This window comes from Artibeus jamaicensis, unplaced genomic scaffold, assembly GCF_021234435.1.
Source record: "Artibeus jamaicensis isolate MK-2021 breed Jamaican fruit bat unplaced genomic scaffold, CSHL_Jam_final contig_685, whole genome shotgun sequence".
Lineage (NCBI taxonomy): Eukaryota > Metazoa > Chordata > Mammalia > Chiroptera > Phyllostomidae > Artibeus > Artibeus jamaicensis.
Genome location: NW_026521924.1, coordinates 26,339,125 through 26,360,841, shown reverse-complemented (window position 1 = coordinate 26,360,841; position 21,717 = coordinate 26,339,125). Strand labels below are relative to the sequence as shown.

Genomic DNA, 21,717 nt, shown 5'->3' with positions numbered 1-21,717 from the left:
GTTGTTGGGAAGAAAACCAAGGAGCCACGTGAGCTTTCCCCCAGCTACCAAAAACACGAACACACGCACACACACACACAGACACATGCACACCCCCACCTACCCTCCGTCTTCCCTGCTGGAGTTCAAAGCCGAGTTGGTCCTGACCTGCAGCTTGGAACAAACAACAGTCAGAACCCTGGGAGTCTGGCTCTGATCAAAGGCCTCCTCGTGTTTGTAAACCTTCACTCCGTGCCTGGAACAGAGGGGGTCCCAGTGCTAGGCCAGGGGAGTCCAGGGCCTGCCTGCCCCTCCCCCAGAGCGAGGGAAGACCCTGCAGAGTCACACTGCTGTGTGACCACCCCCAAGGCATCGCAAGGGGGGACTTACCCCAAATGCTGCCTGAGGTCCACCAGCGGGGACTTGCTTCAGTGGCAATATTGCTCTTGGAACAGCAGAGGCCTTCACCAAATGTCACATGGAAGGACGCTGGCCGAGGTCCAGGGCTTGGTGAGTAGAGTGGGGGGGGGGCGGCGCGGGCACTGAGATTCCCTCCTGGGAAGGGGAAGGCTGGTGCCAGTTCTCCCCTCACGCTCTCTCCCCTCCCCCTGCATCATTTTTCTCCATAGCACCAACCACCGGGTAGAATGCTATAGGCCCCACTAAAATGAGGCATCTGTAGGAGCGGAGGCTTTCGTCTTGTTGGATCACTGTGATAGGCCAGCATCCCAGGCGATGCCTGATCCGCAGTAGCTGCTCAATTAATTTTTGTTGAATGAATGATATTCAGAATCCTAATGGATGTTCATGATAACAAAATACAATGATTTAAAGCAGGTTTAATTACTCAATATTTCTTGAGCCTCTACTGTGTCCCAGGCTATGTTCCAGGTGTTGGGGTTGTGGCCAGAAACAGTTTGGACTCTTTGTTCTCATAGGGTTTAATCCAGCAGGGACTAATTGGAAATGATAAACCATGTTGTGGAGGAAATAACTCAGGAGGATTTTGTACAGAACGAGTGAGGGAGGCTGTGTTTCATCAGATGAGGTGATCATGGAGGCCCCCCCGAGGAGGTGACGTTTGAGCTGAGACCTGAGTGAGTAGGAATCAGCCACTATGATAGGAAGTTGGGGAAGGTGGGAGAACGTGAGACCCAGGCAGAGGGAGCAGCTGATGCAAACAGCAGCCCTGGCTGGTGTGGCTCAGTGGATTGAGCACCAGCCTGAGAAGCAGGGGGTCGGTTGTTGGTTCAATTCCCCGTCAGAACAGGTGCCTGGGTTGTGGGCCAGTAGGGGGCACTCAAGAGGCAACCACACAATGATGTTTCTCTCCCTCTCATTTTCCCTCCCTTCTCCTCTAAAAATAAATAAATACAATCTTTTTTAAAAATAAAAGAAAAAGAACTTGGCATATTCAAAGAGCAGAGAAAAGATCAGAGAGGGCAGTGCACAGTCATTGAGAAGGTGGCAGGCAGCACCTGGTCATTTATGTAAGTGCCCAGCACAGCGCTGGTCACAGAGTGAGCCCTCAGTAACTGGGCCAATGACTGCAATCAATACATGATGCACAGTGTACATAGATTGTTATTCACTCCTTAAAAATGGACTGCGGCAGAGTAGCAGTGTATGTCACTGGAATTTCAGCTCTACCGTGCACTAGCTGTGTGACCTTGGACAGTTGTCTCAGTCTCTCTGAGCCTAAGTTGCCCCGTCTGTCCAATGGGCATACCTACTAGGGAAAGAAAATAAATGGTAATCAAATCGTCCGCTGACTGTGGAAGTTCTTTAAGAATTCCCTCCCACATTCTACTTCCTCTTCAGTGGAAAGGGCGGAGAGACAAAGGAAGTTCTCTGGTCCAGTCTGGGGTCCCCTTCCCTCCTGCAGGGCTCTAGGCCATCCTGCTGAGGGCTCCTGGCTTTCGGACGCTCCTTCTAAGAAGCTCTTCTCCAGGTGAGAAGTAGTAGTTAACTGTTGCTGTGTAACAAATTGCTCTGGATTTAGTGGCACAAAACAACTATTTACGCTCACAGATCATGCTGATCAGAAATCTGGGTGGGCGGCACAGGGTTATCTTATCTCTGATCCAACTGGGCTGAAGAACTCACAGGTGGGAGTGGGCTGGGGTGGGGACTGGAATCATCTGAAGGCTGAATCACTCCTCCAGTTCACCATCACTGGCTGCTTGCCAGTTCCCTTGGTTTCTCTCTGGTTGGTTTTTCTTCCTGGTTTAGTTTGAATGACAAATATGGTGGCTGGTTCAAGGGTGAGGGTCTCAAGGCTGAGGGAACTGGGCAGAAGCTGCACCCTCTTTGTAGCTCAGCCTTGGCAATCTCTAGCATCTGTCTGCCGTGTTCTGTTCATTGGCTCATCACAAGCCCCCACCCACTGTCAAGAGATGAGACAGACCCCACCTCCCACGCTGAGTGGTCCGGAACCCCCGGAGTGGGCAGAGCGTGAGTCCGAGGAGCACACCATGCACATCCAGGGTGGAACACTCACTGGTGTCTCCTTGGAAAGTGCATCTGTCACCAGCAGAACACTAACTGTTGTCCCTCATTGAGCATCGACTGTGGGCAGGTGCTGTGCTACACACTTGCCTGTTAATTCTCCAAACAGCTGTTACTTCCATTCTATTCTCGTTCCCATTTCAGAAATGGGAACTGATGCCCACTGGGATCAAACCTCTTGCCTTGGGTTGTGCAACAGCAAGTGGTGCAGCCAGAACCTCAGTGTAGCTTTGTCTCATGCAGGGTGGCTGTTGGAAGGGTTAAAAGGGATCATCCAGGTGAAGCACTGGAAACCATGCCTGGCATGTGGTCCGTGCAGTGTATGTTGTTGTTACTGCTGACAATATTATTATTACTACTTCTGAGCCGCCAGGTCGAAACCTCTGCTCTAATACTAAGTATTATACTCTTAATCTCTTAGCTGGTTCCAGAACAAGGAGTCAGGCCAGAGATGTCCACTCAGGGAATGGACCAGAGTTTCTATGATGCTAGCTGGTCCAAACCCCCAGGAATAGTTTTTCCAGTTTGGGGTACCCCATGCTCCCACTCCCAGGCTTTGAATGTCCAAGGTACTCCCCACAGGGCCTTTCCCTCCATCCAGTGTTGTCTGATGTGAACCCGACTGAAACCTTTGATGAAGCTGGTTATTGGGCTAGTTCACGGTCAGGTCCCTAGTCTGACCCATGGGACCTGACTAGGTCAGGTCCCATGTCCCTAGAAAGGACATGGGAGAAAGTTTCGTCACAGCCTACAAGGTCCACTGGGAAATAACTTACCTAGGGTTCCAGGAATCAAAGAAACACGATCCAGCCCTGGCTGGTGTAGCTCAGTGGATTGAGCGTGGGCCTGCGAACCAAAACATCGCAGTTCGATTCCCCGTCAGGGCACATGCCTGGGTTGCAGGCCAGTCCCCAGCAGGAGCCAGTTCCCAGCAGGAGCCAGTTCCCAGCAGGGGATGCACCAGAAGCAACCATACATTGATATTTCTCTCCTTCTCTCCTTCCCTTCCCTTCTAAAGATAAATAAATAAAATTTAAAAAAAAGAAAAAAGAAACACGATCCAGGTAGGAAGTGAGCACCCCGTTCCTTTCTGGGGCTTTCTCTTGCCTCCTCTTATCTCCCCGAATTTCAGACCTTCGCATTCAGGTTTGGGATTTCGCTGTGGCATGCACTTTGCCTCATGAGTTACTCGATATTTTCCTTGGAGTGGCTTCACATTGTAAACTTCAGTGGGTTTAATTCAAGATGAGGATGTTAAAAAATAAATCATGGGCTTTAATAAACAACAAAACTCACTTGCTCTAAGTCAAAAGTAATGATAAGAATAAATAAAATAAAAATCGATCATTACCGTCCGATGTTGTCCAAAGCCTCTGGTTCTCAAGCCTTCTCGGGCTGTTACGAGAGCTGCCCAAGTGCTGAGTTGTTAAAGGGATACGAACACCCAACCGAGACCCTCTTCATGGTGTAATAAAGAGTTACAGGGAGTACTTTTCACTCTGTGGGATGAAATGTCATTATTTAAATGCCGTGTGGCACAATGTGAAACAGTCTGTGTTTCTTCTCTGGTGCGCTTCCCACTGCGAGAAAGATCCCACTATCTCATTACATCATAGCACCAGCTTCTTTCTCTCCTGGCCTCATCAGACTGTCAGCAAGAGCTTCCCGCCCTCCTGCCAAAATATATCAAGAATGGAATCATTTCTTACCAAACCTGCCCCTGCTACTCTGGTTTCAACCATTAGCATCTCAGCCCAGAGGATGTTTTAAGTAAAAAGTGTATCCACTAGGATGACCATCCCAAGGAGCATGTGCCAAACACAGCAGTCGCTCTGAGTAAGGGCAGAAGACTGAACGCTTCCTTCATGAGATTGCAAACCACACAGAAGCGACTGTTCTCACACGCCTATTTAACCACAGTGCTTGAAGTGCTAGAAAGTGCACTAAGGCAAGAAAAGTAAATAAAGGGCATACAGATCATAAACGAAGAAATAAAACTGTCCTTATTGTAGATGACATGGTTGTCTGAGTAGAAAGTCCCAAAGATTTGACAAAAAAAAAAACTGTCCTAGAAGTAATAAATAAATTGATACAAGATAAACACTCAAAATTCAGGTCTATTTTTGTATACTAGCAGTAAACATGAGTGCACTGAAAAAGTAGAACAATTTACATTCTGCAAAAAAGTAACACGTGTAACTCTAACAAAATATATAGGGATTTTAGGCTAAAACTGCAAAAATGCTGATCAAGGAAATTAAAGAATTCTAAATAAATTGAGAGGCATACCATGCTCATGGATTAGAAGAGTCAACATAGAAAAGATGTAAATTCTCTCCAAATTGATATACAAATTTAATGGCATTCTACCAAGATCCCAACAAGAATTTTTTTGTAGATATAGACAGGATTATTCTAAAGATTTACATGAAAGTTCAAAGGAAATACAATAGCTAAAATAATTATATTTAAAGGATAAAATGGGAGGGATCAATGTCCCCAATTTAAAGATGTCATATACACTTACAGTGATCAAGACTGTGTGGTCTATTGGAAGAGGGACAGACAATTAGATCAATGGAACAGAATAAAGAATCCAGAAATAGACCTACTACATATGCCTGATTGACTTTTGACAAAAGTGCAAAAGCAATGCAATGGGGTAAAAACAAACAAACAAACAAACAAACAAACAAACAAACAAAAAAACCCAAAACCCTTTTTGAACAAATATGCTGCAGCCAGTGGTCAATAACAGAAAAAAAGAGAAATAAGGAAAAAAACCCTCATTCTAAGTCTCTCACCTTATGTAAAAATTAACTTGAAAAATATAAAACAAAACGATAAATTGTCAAACTTCTAAAAAAAACGAAGTGAGAAAATCTTCAGGATCTAGGGCCATGCAAAGAGTATTATACCCAAAAGCATGATTCCAAAAAAAAAAAAAATGGATAAACTTGATCTCACTGAGATTATAAATGTTTACTTTTCGAAAGGCTGTTAAGAGGATGAAAAGCCTGGGAGAAAATATTTGCGAACAGCGGATCTGCTGAAGGACCACTACCCAGAATGAATGAAAGACAAAGTGCCACTGAAAAGACAACGGTCCTGTTAGGAAATGGCCAAGGGCAGGAAGGGGAAATTCACTGGGGGGATATGCAGATGGCAAAGAGGGGCACAGAAAGACCTTAAACATCGTTTGCCCGTAGGAAAATACAGATTAAAACCACAATGCAGTGTCTGTACACCCCTCTCAGAATGCCTAAAATAAAACCGGGGACAACACCAAATGCTGGCGAGGATGTGGAGAAACTGCATCACTGATAGAAACTACAGTGGTGCACTTTGGAAAGATGGTCTGGCGGTTTCTTTAAAAGCTACCATACAACCCAGCAGTCGTGGTCCCTCCCATGCATTTATCCAAGAGGAAGGAAAGGACTCCTCCAAGGTCGAGCCTGCAGATGCCTCACCCACCCTGGGAGAAAAATGAGAATAACGATCGATATTGACACACGATCTTTCCCACCGAGGGCTTGCTCAGTGCCCAGCACTGTGCTAAGGCCCTTAAACGCATCATCTCGGTTACACTGCTCCACAGACCTGTCCTCAGTCAGGGACCGTCATTATCGTCACTCTCACTCTGTGGGAGTAAACTGAGGAGCAGAGACCTGTTGCTCAAGCCCACGCAGCTAGCCCGTGGCAGACAGAGCCAGGATTTGAATCCCATTAATATTCTTGAGTGCTTTAGTCCTCACACCGTCACTATTGCACATTTCGCCGGTGAATACACAGCGACAAGGAAAGATTAAGCCAGTTGCCCCAGGTCACATAACTGGAAAGTCGTCGAGGCTTCAACCCGAGGCCAAAGTGCCTTCAGGGCTGGAGTCCGGTGCCTAGTTATCGTGCTTAACTCTTCTGAACTTTTCTGGCCTCTTTCACCCAGTCCCGGGGCTGGGCGTGCGGAGGGCAAGCACCACCCTTTTCCTCCAAGGGTAGTAGGGAGAGATGGCAGGTCCTCAAGTGCAGTCCCCTCCCCGGCCCGCCCCCAGGCTTTATTAAAGGGGCGCGTGGTACGGGATCCGGCAGTCCGGGCCGGCCTGCTCCCCCGCAACTGCACAGATGGCGGCGCTGGCGGCGGTGGCCAAGAAGCTGTGGAGCCGGCGGCGGCTGCTGGTGCTGCTGGTCACGCCGCTGGCGCTGCTGCCGGTGGTCTTCGCCCTTCCGCTCAAGGTAACGCCTCCTCTGCCGGTGAGCCCCAGTCCCGCCTCCCGGCAGCGCTGCCAGTGGGACCCTCTCTTCCCAAGCCTCCACTTGAGAGTAGGAACCAATGAGGTCCTAGTCCAGGCAGGTTTCACCAGTTCCCCCTCTATCCTCTCCTGTCTGATGCTCTGAACGCCCCCACCACTCCTACCGTTCCCCAGCTGCTCCTTGGAACCGGAGTCCTACCCAGCTTTCTGGATCTTCTCGCTTTTTCGGGAATGATTTCTCTTTTTGGAGCTCTAACTACAGGCTTGGCTGCTGTGCTTGTGGCCCATTTCCCTCTGTGATCACAATGAACACTTACTGAAGGCCAAGCTGAGTGACCTGGGGCAAGTCACTTAACCTCTCTGGGGGAAGTGATAGTGCCAGCCCCTAAGGTTGTAGTGAGTATTAAATGAGGCAATAGTCATGTGCCAGGTAGGCATAACGAGGTGCCCTTTTAAATTTATTTTTATTGTTGACACTATCACATATGTCCCCATTTTCCCCCTTTGCCCACCTCTACCCAGCCCCCGACCCGCCTGCCTTCTTTCTGTGTCTGTGGATCATGCATGTTTGTCCTTTGGCCAATCCCTTCACCATCTTTCATCCAGTGCCCCCTCCCCGCTCCCTTCTGACAGCTGTCAGTCCGCTCCATGCTGAGTGAAACAAGCCAGTCCGAAAAAAGACAAATACCGTATGATCTCACTTAGGCGTGGAATCTAACGGACAAAACAAACTGAGCAGCAACACGGAAGCATAACGGTGTTTCGGTGGCATATACAATGGTGGTCCCCTGACATTACGATGGAGCTGAAAAGTTCCTGTTGCCCAAGTGATATGTGGCCACCTGGATGCAATGAAACCTGGGCCAAGTTCAACACACACTAGGAGCAAGGTCAGACGAGTGCCAGATTTATTGGGGTGATCACTTCATAAGTCTAATCACCGGGTTGCACACCTGAAACAAATATGGAATGAGATGAAGCATGTAAGTTAGCCCTGGGCCTCTCTAAGGGTTTGCTAAACTTGGCTGCCCCCATCGTGCAAGGCGCCTGGATTAAGACCCACCATTATTAGGCACTTACTGTATGCCAGGCCATGTGGCACTGAGCTTTGCCTTATAGGCTTCATCTCATTTAACCTTTTCATTAAATGTTTTTATTTTTCAGTTACAGTTGACAGACAACATTATGTGAGTTTCAGGTATACAACCCGGTGGGTGATCAGACTGACGTAACTTATGAAGTAAGTGATCACCTCGATAAACCTGGTGCCCATCCTCATGCGTTTGTAGAGATGCGGGGGTAGACAAGCCCACCGTGCTGCCAGTCCCATGAAAGCACAGAACATGCAGTTCTGTGCCGTATGTGACCCTTGACAGTGCACGACTATGGTGCTGGTTTACGATTTGCTCTTGTCAATGTACGAAACGTCCAAACCTGGAGAGAATTTTTGTGGGTCCATTTGAGCTGAGCTGATGACAACGGCAGGGAGGCAAGATCTCAGTGGATTGAGAAAATGCGGGAGGGTGGCAGTTTCGCGGTTCGTTTTATAGATTAGAACCAAAGGAGGAGGCGAGGCAGGGGCAAGGGGGTGACCGGTGGTGGGTTAGGAGGTGGGAGGGTGCAAAGCAGGGGCATCTCTGAGATCGGATAAGGATGGGAGACCGCACTTCTACTGGGTGGGCACCAGACAGTGAGCCACGCACGTTTCCACACATAGCGATGGTGTGCGGGGGACAGGATATCAGGAGGGGTCCTGGCGTCGTCCCCTGCTCTGGTGGGAGATTGTGCCCTGAGGAGTCTGCGCAAAAAGGGACCACTCCAACATCCCAAAGGCCTGTTATTGTAGATGCAAAAAGACAACAGACAAGGCTCCCTGGAGGGGAGCACACTCTGGACCACGGGCCCAGGACAAGTCCACCTGCCCTGACTCACATTTGGTTAGAAAGTTTTACGTTCAGACCATCCCATGAGGTTACTTACGGTCTCTGAGTTTGTAAGGCCTGCTATGCAGGCCTCCCCTGAGCTCATTGGGTGTGGGATGTGGCCCCCTTTCCATCCACACTCTCCTATACTTTTCACTGTTACTTTTATTGTTATTTCTACCTACAAAAGCAAGTTTGCTGTAAGCGGTAAGCCCTGTTATGCCTGCAGCAGCTTCCCACATCACATGCATACAATCTTTGATTGTATCACGTCCTCACGTGCTTGATTTAATCTGGCCCAGCTTGGTACAGTACCCTGCTCCACAGGTTGTAGCCCAGGAGCAGTAGGTTAGACCGTGCAGCCTGGGTGTGTTTTGTGGACAATATTTCCACGGATTGGGGTGGTAGGGGTTGGTTTCAGGCGATTCAGGAGCATTCCATTCGAGCTCACCTCCTGTTGTGCGGCCCAGTTCCTGACATGCATAGACCGGTACCGGTCTGCGTCCAAAGTTGGGGACCCCTGGGCTAGACTATCTCGGGTTGTGTAAGTGCACTTGGTGATGTCCACAGGGTGATGAGATTGCCTGAAGATGTATTTTCTCCCGTGATTAAGTGGCACATGACTGTATATGTAAATCTCTTAGAACTGAGCCCGGTATGCAGTAAGTGCCTAATAATGCACTGGTGGGTCTTAATCCAGGCGCCTTGCACGACGGGGACAGCCAAATTTAACAAACACTTACTAGGAGCGAGGCACAGGGCTAAGCTTTACCGATGTGTTTCATCTCGTTCCATCCTTTCTTTTATTAAAAGATGTTTTTATTTTTCTATTACAGTTGACATAGAATATTATACTAGTTTCAGGTGTACAACCCGGTGTTAGACATTCATATAACTTATGAATTGGTCATCCCGTTAAATCTAGTACCCATCTGACACCATACAAGGTACATATTTATTACGATATTGTGGACTGTATTCCCTGTGCCACATCCCCATGACTGTTCTGTAACTTCCAATTCCTACTTCTTAATCCCTTCGCTTCGTAGTCCCTGTACTTTCCCAGTGACTCTCCCAGCAGGAGGACTATTTACCTCATTTTTCAGAGAAGAAGAGCGAGGCTCAGAGAGGTGCAGTGACTTGCCCAGAATCACACAGCCAGCAGGGTGGAGGTTTGGTCCCTAGCTTGTCAGAATCCAGAGCCGGACAAACTGAGCTGTTTCCAGACTCTCAAAGAAAAGTCTTGAAGATCAAAGGCTGCAGGATGATGTCGAGAGTGTCGAATGGAAATCACTACCTACGGGGGCTGGAAGGAGATGCTATGGCAGGTCTCTGTGGGCGGGTCCCTCACTCGTGCCCATTCCCTCTGAGGCACCCTGGGAAGACACTGGGTTCATAAGACAAGGCTTCTACTTCCAGGAAGTAGAAGGCTGTGTGACCTTGGGCAAGTCACCCAACCTTGCTGAGCTTCCATTTTCAGTAGGGAAGCTAATGGCAGCTGCCCCTCAATGAGATATTAATGTTCATAAAAGTAAGAGTAACGAGAGGGTGTGATTCAGTGCACTACCCAGCACCTGCCAGCACAGACCAGGGGAGCTGGGACAGGTGTTCAGAGAGAACTGCCTGGGGGAAGGGACCCTCCTTGGGCTTAGGGAGCGAGGAGGGGATGCCAGGCGGTGCCCAGGAGACCCAGAGCTGCTGCGCAAGTGAGCCCTTTAGTGCGGAATTATCCCACTAGACTGCAACTAGACTTTCTGGACAAGGAACAGAAGAACAATAAATGCTAATAGAATTAGGTCACTTTTTCAAAAAGCATTCCATCCCTAGCCACTTGCTGGTCTCAGGATCTTGGACCGACCTCCTTTCTTTTAAGGCTCTCACTCTCCTTGCCTGTAAAGTGGGGCGATCACCATCCCTGGTGCAAGGATGGATGGGTCGGCGGAGCTCCGGGGAAGAAGTGATGAAACACGCAGGGTCTCTCTCCTCAGCAGAAGGTTCTGGAAACTTCTTTCTTTGCTTTGCCCTCTAGCAAGATCTTTGAACCCAGGAGCAGGTCCAGGAGTTATGGGGCCTGGAGTCTAAAGTATTTGAGGGGCTGTGTTTAAGAACAGGCACGCAGATTTACAAATGCATGATTGAGTGTGGAGGTTGGGAAAGGAGTGTGAAGCTGCGTTAGCTGGGCGGTGGATCTGCTTCCCCGAGAACCCCACGTGCAGGGGTAGCAGGAGTGCCTGTAACCCCCTGCGATGGTGGTAGCCCGATGAGCAAGGTGTTTCACGGAATGCTTCGCTCTTACTGCTCCCAGGCACCGTGCTAAGACTTTCACAGGCATTGTGCTATGCAACGTCCATATAGCCAGAGGGGCAGCTGCCATTAGCTTCCCTATTGAAAATGGAAGCAAGGTTGGGAGACTTGCCCAAGGTCACACAGCCTGTACGAGGCCAGATGCAGGGTCTGTGCTTCTAATCATTGTGCTTTCTACTCTTCCCTTCATTATAAATGAATGAAAACCTCTCCTGGTTCCCTACAGATCCCTGGTGGGGACCTTCTGGTGGCCCTAGATGTCACTGCCTCTTTGCATGGCTGACAAACCAATAAGGAGGGAAGTCTGGCTTCTTGGGAGATCTTGGCCTCCTTCCATTAGCGCCCTTGAAGCCCCTCCTCCATGTATATATTTTAGATATTAACAACGGACCTGTTTCTCAGCCTAATGCACGCTGTGAATAAAAGCATCCGAGAGAACATTGAACAGAGAACACTGCTGTTTTTATTGATCCCTGACATACATTTGAAACAAACAGAGTGGGTTGCTTAGGCAAACACAGCTTCAGAACAATCTGTGTGATCTTACTCACTTTCAACCCTGCGATAACTCTTCCAAAGCCTATTGGTTTGACAATATGCTGACTGTGCAAATGTAGCTTCAAGGCCAGGGTCCTCGGTGCCCACCCCCACCCCCAACATCAGATCGCCACTTCTAAGCCTCTGTCACCTAGAAATTCTGGAAGCACCAATGCAAGTCGTATTGTACACATGGGTGCCCCAAAACTTTTGCAAAACTGCAGATATCAGGTCAGGAAAGAGGTTTGAGATGCTTGGGCGTTTGCCCTTGGCCCCTGTTTGGGTCCTGGTTTTCCACGCCACTGTGGCTCTGGGGTCCTAGGAGTCTGATCAGTTAAATGGGTTGGTTCTCATGCACCTGGCCCATGGTGACAGGTGAGCTGGTCTCTGGGAAAGCTGTGGTTAATCTGAAGGGCAGATGGATAGGGGGAGGAACAATCTCACATTTGTCCTCCTGGCTGAGAACGCTGTCAGCGGGGATGAGAGGGAGTGGGGTGCACTTCTGGAATGCAGTGGTTGCAGTTTCCAGCGCCACTGGGGATCCGGCTTTTGCTATGAAGAATGCTGGAGACTTGGGAAGTCAGGATGTTGCTGGGGGGGACTGGCCTTGGGCAGCTCGTGGGGACAGACGAGACTACCAAAGCAGGCTTGCGAATAAGTGCCAGCCCCGTGTGTTTGCACAGAAGGCTCGCCCCCTTTTCTGCCTTCCACCCACCGAAAGCAGATTTGGCCGGACTGACCCTCTGGCCAGTTCTGACAGTGGGTGCCCCCCCCGTCATTCTTTCTAAGGATGTTCTGAGGAGGAGGAGTTTGGGGGTGCTGGCAGGCAGGCCTGCTACAGAGTGTTGTGCAGGCAGTGTGTGGTACAGGCGCCTTGAGGAGGCAAAATGAATAACTCCACCTCCAACCTCCACACTCCACAAGCAAAACCACGCACCCTAGTGCCAGGCTGGATTCACCCAAGGGAGAGCCCCCTTTCCCAGTTGGTACAAAGGCAGCAGCAGACTTGCGCTGGGGTGGTGGGTCTTTTTAGGGAGTGGTAGTGCACCTGTAAGATCAAAGACCTGCTTCTTTGCATTTGCCTAACTCTTGGGTGGGGGCATTTGGGAAGGGTGACCAGGAGAATGGTCCTTTTGTTCTCAGTTTTGAGTGTTTTGGATCAGAACCCTAATTCTCATTCCACATACTTGTTCTGTGACCTTGGGCAAGTTGTTTTACTTCTCTGGGCCTCAGTTTCTTCATCTATAACATGGTCATATTAGCTTCCTCCTTGCTTATTATTTGGGCCAAGTGAAGTCATGTATTATGCCTGCACCGTAACTTCTTGCATTTTTATTCAATGCTCAATGTAAGTTCTGATTCTCCCATTCTGCGGATGAGGAAACTGAGACTCCGAGAAGTTAAGTGATAGCAACAGCGTGGATTTGATTTGGAAAGACTCGGGTTTGAGTTGTGGCTCTGAAACTATGAGGCAGGGGAGCCCGACTTGGCGACCTCACATTCGTGAGTCTCGGCTTCCTCCTTTGCGAAGTGGGGAGGGTTTATACTCCGCAAAGAACTGCTCAGAGAAGGCACAGAAATTGTCCGGTGCAGTGCCAAACATTAGTGGGAGTTTTTAATAATAATAACTCCTCATTTCCCCCATTTATGTTATTTTAGATGCCCTTCACATTTTCGGTCACTTACCTTTCACCTACACCATAAGAAGCAGGGATAATAATTACCCTCATTTTTACAGATGACAAAAGTGAAGCACAGAGAAGTTAGGCAATGTTCCCGAGGTCACACAGCTACTAAATATTAGTCTGATATCTTCTCTTCTCTTGGTCCTGGGTTTTGGCAGACAGGGTGGCCAGGGTTCCAAGAACCCTATGAGTCTTCCCCTAATATGGGTTCTCCTCCCAACCCCTCAAAATGATAAGCCGAAGCCTTGTTGATCAAACATCTTCTCTGGCCAGACACTGCCTAGTGCTTTTAACCTGTGTCATTTCCTTGAACCCCAGAGCTAGGAGAGGGACTTTGTCCATATGCACCCCCAAAATAGCATGGAGTCGGATTTTGTTTTCATCATCCAAATACCACCCACAACATTCTGGCCAGATCCTCTTACCACTTAATTACATGCATATTCCTATGGTTTACTCATGTGTTGTGTTAATTCCTTACTGCCCCTGCTTCTTAAAAATACATAAATACAATGACTTAGAAGAAAGTTTTATGTCAGTGCTGTGTGAGGAAAATCAGGCTCATGAACAACGAATAGAAGAAAACTGGCAATACAAAGACAAATGTCCTGTGCTGGTTAATTCTGGCTGTATACAGCTATCTATAGCCTGCTTGAGGCTGGGGGCCGGAGACCTGCCCTTTCCTTGTTATGAAGGGAAGGGTGTGATCAAGAGAGGTGTTAAGATAAGCCGGTACCAAACCGAGACTGTGTTTTGGAGGGAAATTGAAGAAGGAAGCAGAAAGGGAGTAATGTCAGAGGTCTTGACTGTCCGGTGAATGGTCCCGAACCTTCCACAGTTGGCCCCCTTCGCTGCAAGAAATACTAGACTCGCAGCCTGTCTCTGTACAGCAGGGTCGGGCAGAAGGAAGGCCTGCTTGAGTGTGGTTGGTAGGATAATAATATGGGTGTAATAATTCGTAGTTTTTTGTTGTTGTTGTTTTAATTATTTACTTATTTAAAGAGAGAGGGGAAGGGGAGGAGAAAGAGTGGGAAAGAAACATCAGTTTGTGGCTGCCTCTCATGGGTCCCCTACTGGGGACCTGGCCCGCAACCCAGGCACATGCCCTGACTGGGAATCGAACCACAAACCTTTGGTTCGCAGGCCCATGCCCAATCCACTGAGCTACGCCAGCCAGAGCTAATTCATAGTTTTGATTTGCACATTTTACCTAGAATGTCACATGGTGTGTTTGAGTGTGATACGGTTATGTTACAGAATTACGTGCTTGTGATGTTGTAATAAAAGATTTTGTAATAAAAAGGGGGCACTGTTTGTGCCAGGCTCCATAGCTCTGTACCCTGTTTGGAGATTGGTAGGGTTGGCCGTCAGCCTCGTTTCTTGGTTTCCTTGTCTGTAAAACGAGGGGGACACCTAGGTGACCTTCTTTCCACCATGCCCCTTAGTGTCTGACAAGTGAAGGAAATCTCTTGGCCTGGGGTTGACCAGACAGCAGCCCACCAAAGATGCCTGTGTCCTACTGGTTGGGTGGATGTCACCTGACATGGAAAAAAGGACCTTGTACGTGTGATCAAGGTAAGGAACCTCAGATGCGGAGATGATTCTGACCATCTGGGTGGACCAATGTAATCACATGGTCTGTACAAATTCGAGGCATGAAGGTCAAAGTCAGAAGGGAATGTGAGGTGGGCCCACGGCCAAGGAATGCAGGCGGCTTCTAGAAGCTGCAAGGCAAGGAAAGGATCTCTTCTAGAGCCTCCAGGAGGAGCCAACCCTGAGGACACCCTGACTTTCACCTGGAGAGAATGATTTCTGACTTCTCTGGCCTGCAAAACTGTAAGAGAACGACTTTGAGTTCTTTTGGTTCTTCTAACGTGTGGAGCTTGTTCTTGCCTCGGGCCTCGGCACTTGCTCTCTGCCTGAGTGTTACCCCTGGTCTTCTGCAGCTGGATCCTCTGGTCATTCTTAAGAACGCTTGCTCTCCCCGCCCCACAAAACTCTCTTTGAAACGGCCTCCTCTTTTTATTTCCTTTGTGGCATTCACGCCAAACTGAAATGATCACTATTTGTCCATCATCTGCCTCCCCCACAGGGCTGTGAGCGACTTAAGAGCAGGGGCCGTGTCTGTCATGTTCCCTGCACCTAGGTACTGGGACAGCGTGTGACACATGGAAGGTATTCAGTAAATAGGTGAATGAACGAATGTGACCTTGAACCCAGGTAGCTCTGACTTCAGAAGACATGCACTTTCTAGAAGCCCAGACTATGGCCAATTCATGAAAGATTTGAGCTGGAACCGGTGTTGCCAGCCCTTTCATCTCTCAGCTGGGAAGAGAAGGCCCAGGGCGGGTGCAGAGGGACTTCTGCAGCCTCCTGCAGCCAGGTGGTCCCAGAACCCTCCCCGGTGCCCCCACCATGCTCTCTCTCCCCGCCGGGTTTGACCCGTTGCCCCATTGGTTTCGGAATGACTCCTCTGAGGCCCCGCCAACTTTCCGCTGTCTCAGAGCTCCTGCCAGGTGTGTAAACAGGCCAGCGTGCGTGATTCCCGTGATGCAGCAGGAACCGGGATTGTGTGTCCTGACCCGACACAACAGGACAGTGCCCTCTGGACTGATGAGTAGCATTTTCTGACACCCCCCAGACACTGAAGACACAAAGTCAGCACCCTAGACAGGCTTGACCTGGCCGGGCCTGGAATGAGTCACACACGTGTGCCCGAACCACTCGCTCCAGCTGAGACCCATCAGGGAAGAGACATACAAGGCCACACAACCTCCTGGCAAAGTGGGCATAACAAAACATACCAGCTGGGAAGACTTGAAAGTGCCTGGTCCAAAGTAGGTGCTCAACAAAAAACCTGCAGCTCTGCTTTCATCTGCAAAATAGGAATACTAGGCTCCTGGCTCTATTCGTCCCTGAAATTCACAGGGGGAAGGGCAGCCAATGGAAATGAACCTGTGCCAGAGGGAGTAGGGGTACTGATGCACAGAACAGTGGTCCCAGCTGGTTAAAGACATTGGAAAAGGGCTGGGGAAGCCAGGATGCCCCTGCTAGCCAGCCCACAGCTCCCTCCGCCCAGTCCCTTTTGCTCAGTTCTCCCAGCACTCATCATTGGCCTTAGCCCATCCTCATCAGCAGTCTGGGCTAAAAAAGGAATTTGATTTCAACAGGATTACGCTCTTCTGCAGGAATGCATTGGTCCCTGGGAGGCTGCAGGAAGTGAATTCAAGTACATTGATGTCCTGGACCGCATGGCTTATCCAATGCCCTCTCCTCTGTCCCCCAAGAGGCCTCCCGAGAGGCAGTCGATGCCTCTCTAGCAGTTAGTGAGTGTCGGGAGTGGTTCAACACACCTAAGGTTGGCTTGCTAGTTGTGCTCCCCACAGCTCTGTGGGGCAAGTGCTGTTAGGATCCACACCCACAGATGAGGAGACTGAGGCATAGAGGGCTGAGCGACTTGCCCAAGCTCTCAACCCTAAAAGTGGCAGGGCTGGGATTCAAAGGCTGGCACTCTAGCTCCAGAGTTTGTGCTGTCTACCATTCTGAGCAACACAAGGGGAACGGACCCATTTTGCAGGTGAGGAGGCTGAGACCCAAAGAGGTAAAGCTACCTGCTTTGCACCTCACAGCCATTGAATGAGTAGTGGGGCTGCCGTTCAAGCCCATGTCTGCCTCCACAGCCCACGGTTCAGTGGAGGCTGGATGGGGTGGGGACAGCCAGGAAGGCTTCTCAGGGGAGAGGATGTCATCCTGACACTGTTTTGAAGTCGGAGAGCTCACTGAAGATAGGAGCTAACATGGGTGCTTAGGCATGGTGGAGGGGAGCTTGGGTTTGCCTGCTTGGGTTCAAATCCTGGCTTTTTGATATGCTGTGTGACCTTGGGCCAGCCCCTTAACCTCCCTGTGCCTCAGTTTCCTCGTCTGTAAATGGGTATAATATAATCGATGATGCTTGTAAAGGGCTGAACCGATGTTGGCTGCCTTCCTCCATGGACAGATCACCTCTGAGGAAGATGCTGGAAATCAGTGGTTCTGAAGCATTTTGCTCCATGGGGGACATCTGTCAAAGTCTGGAGACATTTTTGATTGTCACAATCAGCAGGGGGAGGTTCTACTGGTGTCTGGTGGGCAGAGGCCAAGTTTGCTGCTAAACAGCCTACAACACACAAGGAATCCTCAGGCCCTGGACGTCAGTGCGACCGAGTGTAAGAAGCCCTGTCCTGAATGCATTCGTTCTGGTGGTCCCCCAGCGAGGCTCTGGGCCAGGCCTTTTCTGTCGAGGAGACTGAGGCCCAGGGGGGGCCGAGCTTGCCTGTGGGCACACAGCCTGGCAGAAGGCCTCACAGAATGGACACGATTTGGAAATGGAGGGAGTTCCGGGCAAGACAAGCCACCACCCCTGGCCTCCTAGCTTGACTCAGAGACCGACTTCGGCCTCCACTGGCCAGAGCTGACTGTCCCCTCTGCCCTCTGGGCTCGCAGTGGGAGGGAACAGTGCCTGTCCCTCGCTTGGGAGAAGGAACAAGAGAAGCCCTTGTTCGCTGCCACCCAGAGCCCCGATTGTCCCCTCGCTTTCACATGAGCTCGCTAACACCTTTCTCTCATGACAAGCTGGCTCTGGAGGTCTGGGGGTGAGGGAGAAGGGGAAGGAACATTCTTTCTGCTCCTCATAACCATTTCCCGCCCCGTTCCGTTGCCCCCTTGGACTTCTCTGGAAAGGGCTGGAAAAGTGACAGAGTTTACAGCAGTCCTCCCGAAAACGAAGTGCAGGCAGTTTACTCAGAAGTAAGTTTTGGGAAGGTGGTCTGCTTAGACCAGGGGGTGCCCGGGCCCGAGGGAGTCTGGCAGGGGGCTGACGCTGTGCCCTGCCTGTAGCGCAGATCCCACCTCTTGTTTGGGTGGCGGGGAGGGTTAAGGGAGTCTGAGACCTGTTCTGAGAGGGCTGTCTCATCCCCGCTAAACTGGTCATCAACCTGGAAGATCTGACTTCATTTTCTGCTTCTGATCTTGTTTTGCGGGAGTCCAGGGAGGGGGTCTTCCCTGAACAACCTGAGGAGGAGGAGGCGGCAGCATTATGAGCATGTGAGCTCTAGTACCAGGCTTCCTAGACTCCGGTCTTACTCTTCCACCTCCTGGCTGTGTGACCTTGGGCAAGTTACTTAACCTCTCTGTGCCTCAGTTTCCTACTCTATAATATGAGGACATTGACAGGACCCACCTCATAGGGGTGGGGTGAAGAACTCCAAGGGTCAGGCCTCAGCAGGGATGGGGTGGTGCCATTGTAGTCAGGAAGGTTTCATGGGAAGGGGACCTTTGAACTAATACTTCAAGTAAATGACATTTCACCTGCACAGCTCACAGAGGGAGCCCTGAGCATGCGCAAAGGAAGAGCACTTTACAAGTGCAAAGGCCCTGAGGTGGGAGTGGGCAGGTGTTCGAGAAACGAGCAACTTATTCCCGAGCCCTCATCACAGCCCCTCCAGGAGCTTGGGGCTCGCCTCTGGCCTTCTGATCACAGGGCAGAGAAGTTCAAGAGCCTAGAAGGGATTCAAGGGCGGACCCCACCCTGACGCCTTGAGGCTGGATTCCACTTCCACCAGAGAAAGGCCCCCATGGGTGTGGGAGAGGCTCTCAGAAGCAGGGGAGGTGGAGAAGCCCCGAGTGGGGCTATAAATACACTTCTGGGAACTGAGGCCCAGAGATGGGAAGGAGCACCCCAAGGTCACACGGTGAGGGGCCTCTTTTTCAGAACGACGTGTTCTATCTGCCTGGGGCTGAGCCAGGCTGCTGGGGGCTCCTGGGTCCAGTGCGGCTCCCACCCCCGCCACCCACCGACCTGGCTCAGGAATGATTAGGGAGGCCTGGGCAGCTGTGGCGTGTGAGCCACCCCAGGAACACTTTTAATGAATGGCTCCGAGAACTTGAAGTTGCACTTGAACTTGTACATCCTCTGCTGTTGGGTCTGGGGGACTAACACACTCCAGCCCAGAGGCAGGGGGGGAGCACAGGGGAGGCTGGCCTCAGAGGTCTCCTGGGGCAAGTCGCCCTCTCTACTTTCTCCTTTTTACCCCGTTGAGTCTCAGGCCCAAATGCAGACAGGTGGCCTCTAACTGCTTTCTCAGAGTGTTTTGAGGGTAGCGGGGAGCCCTGGCTGGAATTCAGACCAGATTTCTGAGTGGCCTCAGTTATTTTCCTCTGAGTCACCCTGTGCTCATTTCTGGCTTACCTCCCAACCCCCAGTCTCCTCCTCCAAAGCGGGTACCATAAAGTTGGCTCTGCTTATCTTCAAGATCCAGAGGGGATGTGGAAGGGCCTGTGAAGTGCTTTTCTGTGGAGTGTCTGTCCTTTCATTTCCCTTAATAAAACCTACCAGGTGTGCGAGGAACAAGAGTCACACTGTGTGTTGGGGGCTGAGCCCGGAACCTACACATAGTAAGTGCTCAGTAAATGCTGGCTGTTCCCATCACTGGTAGCCTCATCACTGAGCTCTGCACTAGGGCCCACAGCTGGGACTAGGACCCTGGGCTTAGACCACACTGTGGGAATCACAGCTTCATCTCCAGCTAGAAGCGAATGCGGATGAAGGAGCTGCTGAACCTTACTGTGCCTCAGTTTCTCCTTTCTAAACAGGGTCATATGAGGAGTAGGTGAGCTGGTGCATGTCAGGGGCGTGGCTTGGCGCCTGGCCAGTGTACACCCTCAATAAATGGTAGCTTTTTTATTCTCAGCTACCATTCATATTGGAGCAGCTTGGCCTTGGGAAAGTCACTCAAGCTCTCCAAGCCCCGGTCATCACAGAGCCATAGTAAACTGGGGACAGCAGCTGTAGCTGCCTCGTGGGGCTGCGGGTGGGATTTCAACAAGAGAATCCACAGGAACCGTGCCTGGTGCATAGTGAGCGCTCAGTGCCCACAGCCATCTCAACTAGTGGTGCTGCTCTGGGGCAAGGAGGGAGCCTGGCCTCAGAGAGTGCGGGGCCAGCGCTCCCAGAATCGCAGGGCTTTCAAAGAAGGGCCATGGCCCCTGTGATCGCCTTCCCAGCTCCCTCGGGATGGCACAGTGTGCAGCCTAATATAGGGGTGAGGCCACGGAGGCTCAGAAGGGGCACCTGTCAGTCCAAAGCTCGCAGCTTGTGTGTGAGTGGTCGACAGGATTGTGCCCAGGGCTGTGTGGCTCCTAGTGGCCTGAGCCTTAGCCGGCCTCACTGAACTCCCTTTGTTCAGGTGGAGGCCTTGGGCCGAGTTGCCGCGTGGCCTCCACAGAGACGGGGGTTCTGTGCCGTTGCCAGGCCGGGTCCTTTGTCTGGGTCTTCAGTGTGTGTGCCCCAGACTCTTATTCCTTTGGGGTCCGTGTCCATGTGCCACTGCACTCATCGCCGTCATCCCATGTGGCTGACCTGAGTGCCCTATGGATCACAGGGGTGACAGTTCTCATGCAGAGAGGTCAAGATGTGCTCCGAGCCCCAGAGCCCAACAGCCATAAGTGACGGTTAGAGTGTACGCCACTTACGCCACTGTGCATGGCTCCCAGCACTTCACCTGCACTGACTTATTTCATCCTCGCAATAGCTCTATGGGGTTGGAATTCTTAACATCATCCCCATTTTGCAGATGAGGAAACTGAGGCACAGAATGAAGTCACTTGCTCTGGGAAGCGAGGGAGGCAGGATTTGAACGCAGGCACTCTGGTGCTGCCTGCCAAGTGCACTAACTCAGAGGCACCTCTGCTTCATGGCATCGGGTCCGGATTCCAGCCCCCACCTCCCGTCCACTGGTCACAGCAGCTCCTGCTTCTCCGGCGCTGGCCATCTTCCTGGGGGCTGTACCACTGTGGTGACTCTGTGATGCCATCGTTCCCCGATTACCTGTGAGCACGCTGAGGCTCTGAGCAGGGAAGCCATCTGCCCCAGGTCCCAACCCCAGTAATGGGTGGCTGAGCCACGATGCTTCAAGCCCGGGGCGACTCCAGAAGCTCTGACTGCTGTGTGATACTGTCCCTGGGCTGGGGGCGATCAGGGAATATGAGGAAGTTTAAGCCATGGCTTCTGCCTTGCTAGAGTTCAAAGTTCAGGGCTTCCCATTGCCCGGGCCCTGGACACCACTGGGGAACAGGCCTGTAGTGGCAGCTGGCCCCAGTCCTGCTCCCCAAAGGGCCTGGCACAGAGTCACTGGTGCCTGCCACGAGCCTCGGCACAGCCCAGTGCCCTGAAATGCCAGGGAGCTGGGGGGAGGGAGGACCCGGCGAGGGGGTGGGGGAAGATGGTGAGTAAAGTTTCCCCATCAGGACTCAGAGAACAGACCAGTGCCCTTTCTGTCCTGAGTGAGCCAGCAGGGCAAGCTTGGGGCAATCGGGAAAAAGCCGCCTTGTGTCTGCCTGGAAGTCATCCCCCGGCTCAAAAATTAACCGCCTGACCTGGCATTCTCTTTCTCCCCCTCTGCCTCTCGTGTTTCTCGCCTGCAGACTTTAATCCCTGTGGTAATGGGTTGGCTAAACCTGAGAGCTGAGCTTTCTTTGGTACCGGTGATGGGGGTGGGG

At 50.9% G+C, this 21,717-nt stretch overlaps 1 protein-coding gene and 1 long non-coding RNA gene across 5 annotated transcripts in view; one reads left to right on the top strand and one right to left on the bottom strand.

Annotated features, from left to right (window-relative positions):
- Nucleotides 1-2,421: 2,421 nt before the first annotated feature.
- Nucleotides 2,422-9,939, bottom strand: LOC119063227 (uncharacterized). Its single transcript, XR_005085116.2, has 4 exons — nt 9,751-9,939; nt 3,839-3,986; nt 3,264-3,333; nt 2,422-2,735 (listed from the first exon to the last, which is right to left on the bottom strand). It is a non-coding gene; the product is annotated as an uncharacterized LOC119063227 (long non-coding RNA).
- SLC13A3 (solute carrier family 13 member 3) overlaps nt 6,552-21,717 on the top strand; it is a 59,712-nt gene continuing 44,546 nt past the window's right edge. For 2 of the 4 annotated variants that reach the window (XM_053671065.1, XM_037164448.2), the window contains exon 1: nt 6,552-6,717. In XM_053671065.1, coding sequence (XP_053527040.1) covers nt 6,607-6,717 — 111 coding nt within the window. In that variant the 5' untranslated portion in view covers nt 6,552-6,606. Of the gene's footprint in view, nt 6,718-7,898; nt 7,975-14,951; nt 15,019-21,717 lie in introns of those variants that run through there. The other 2 variants (XM_053671064.1, XM_037164449.2) reach the window with 2 other exon arrangements.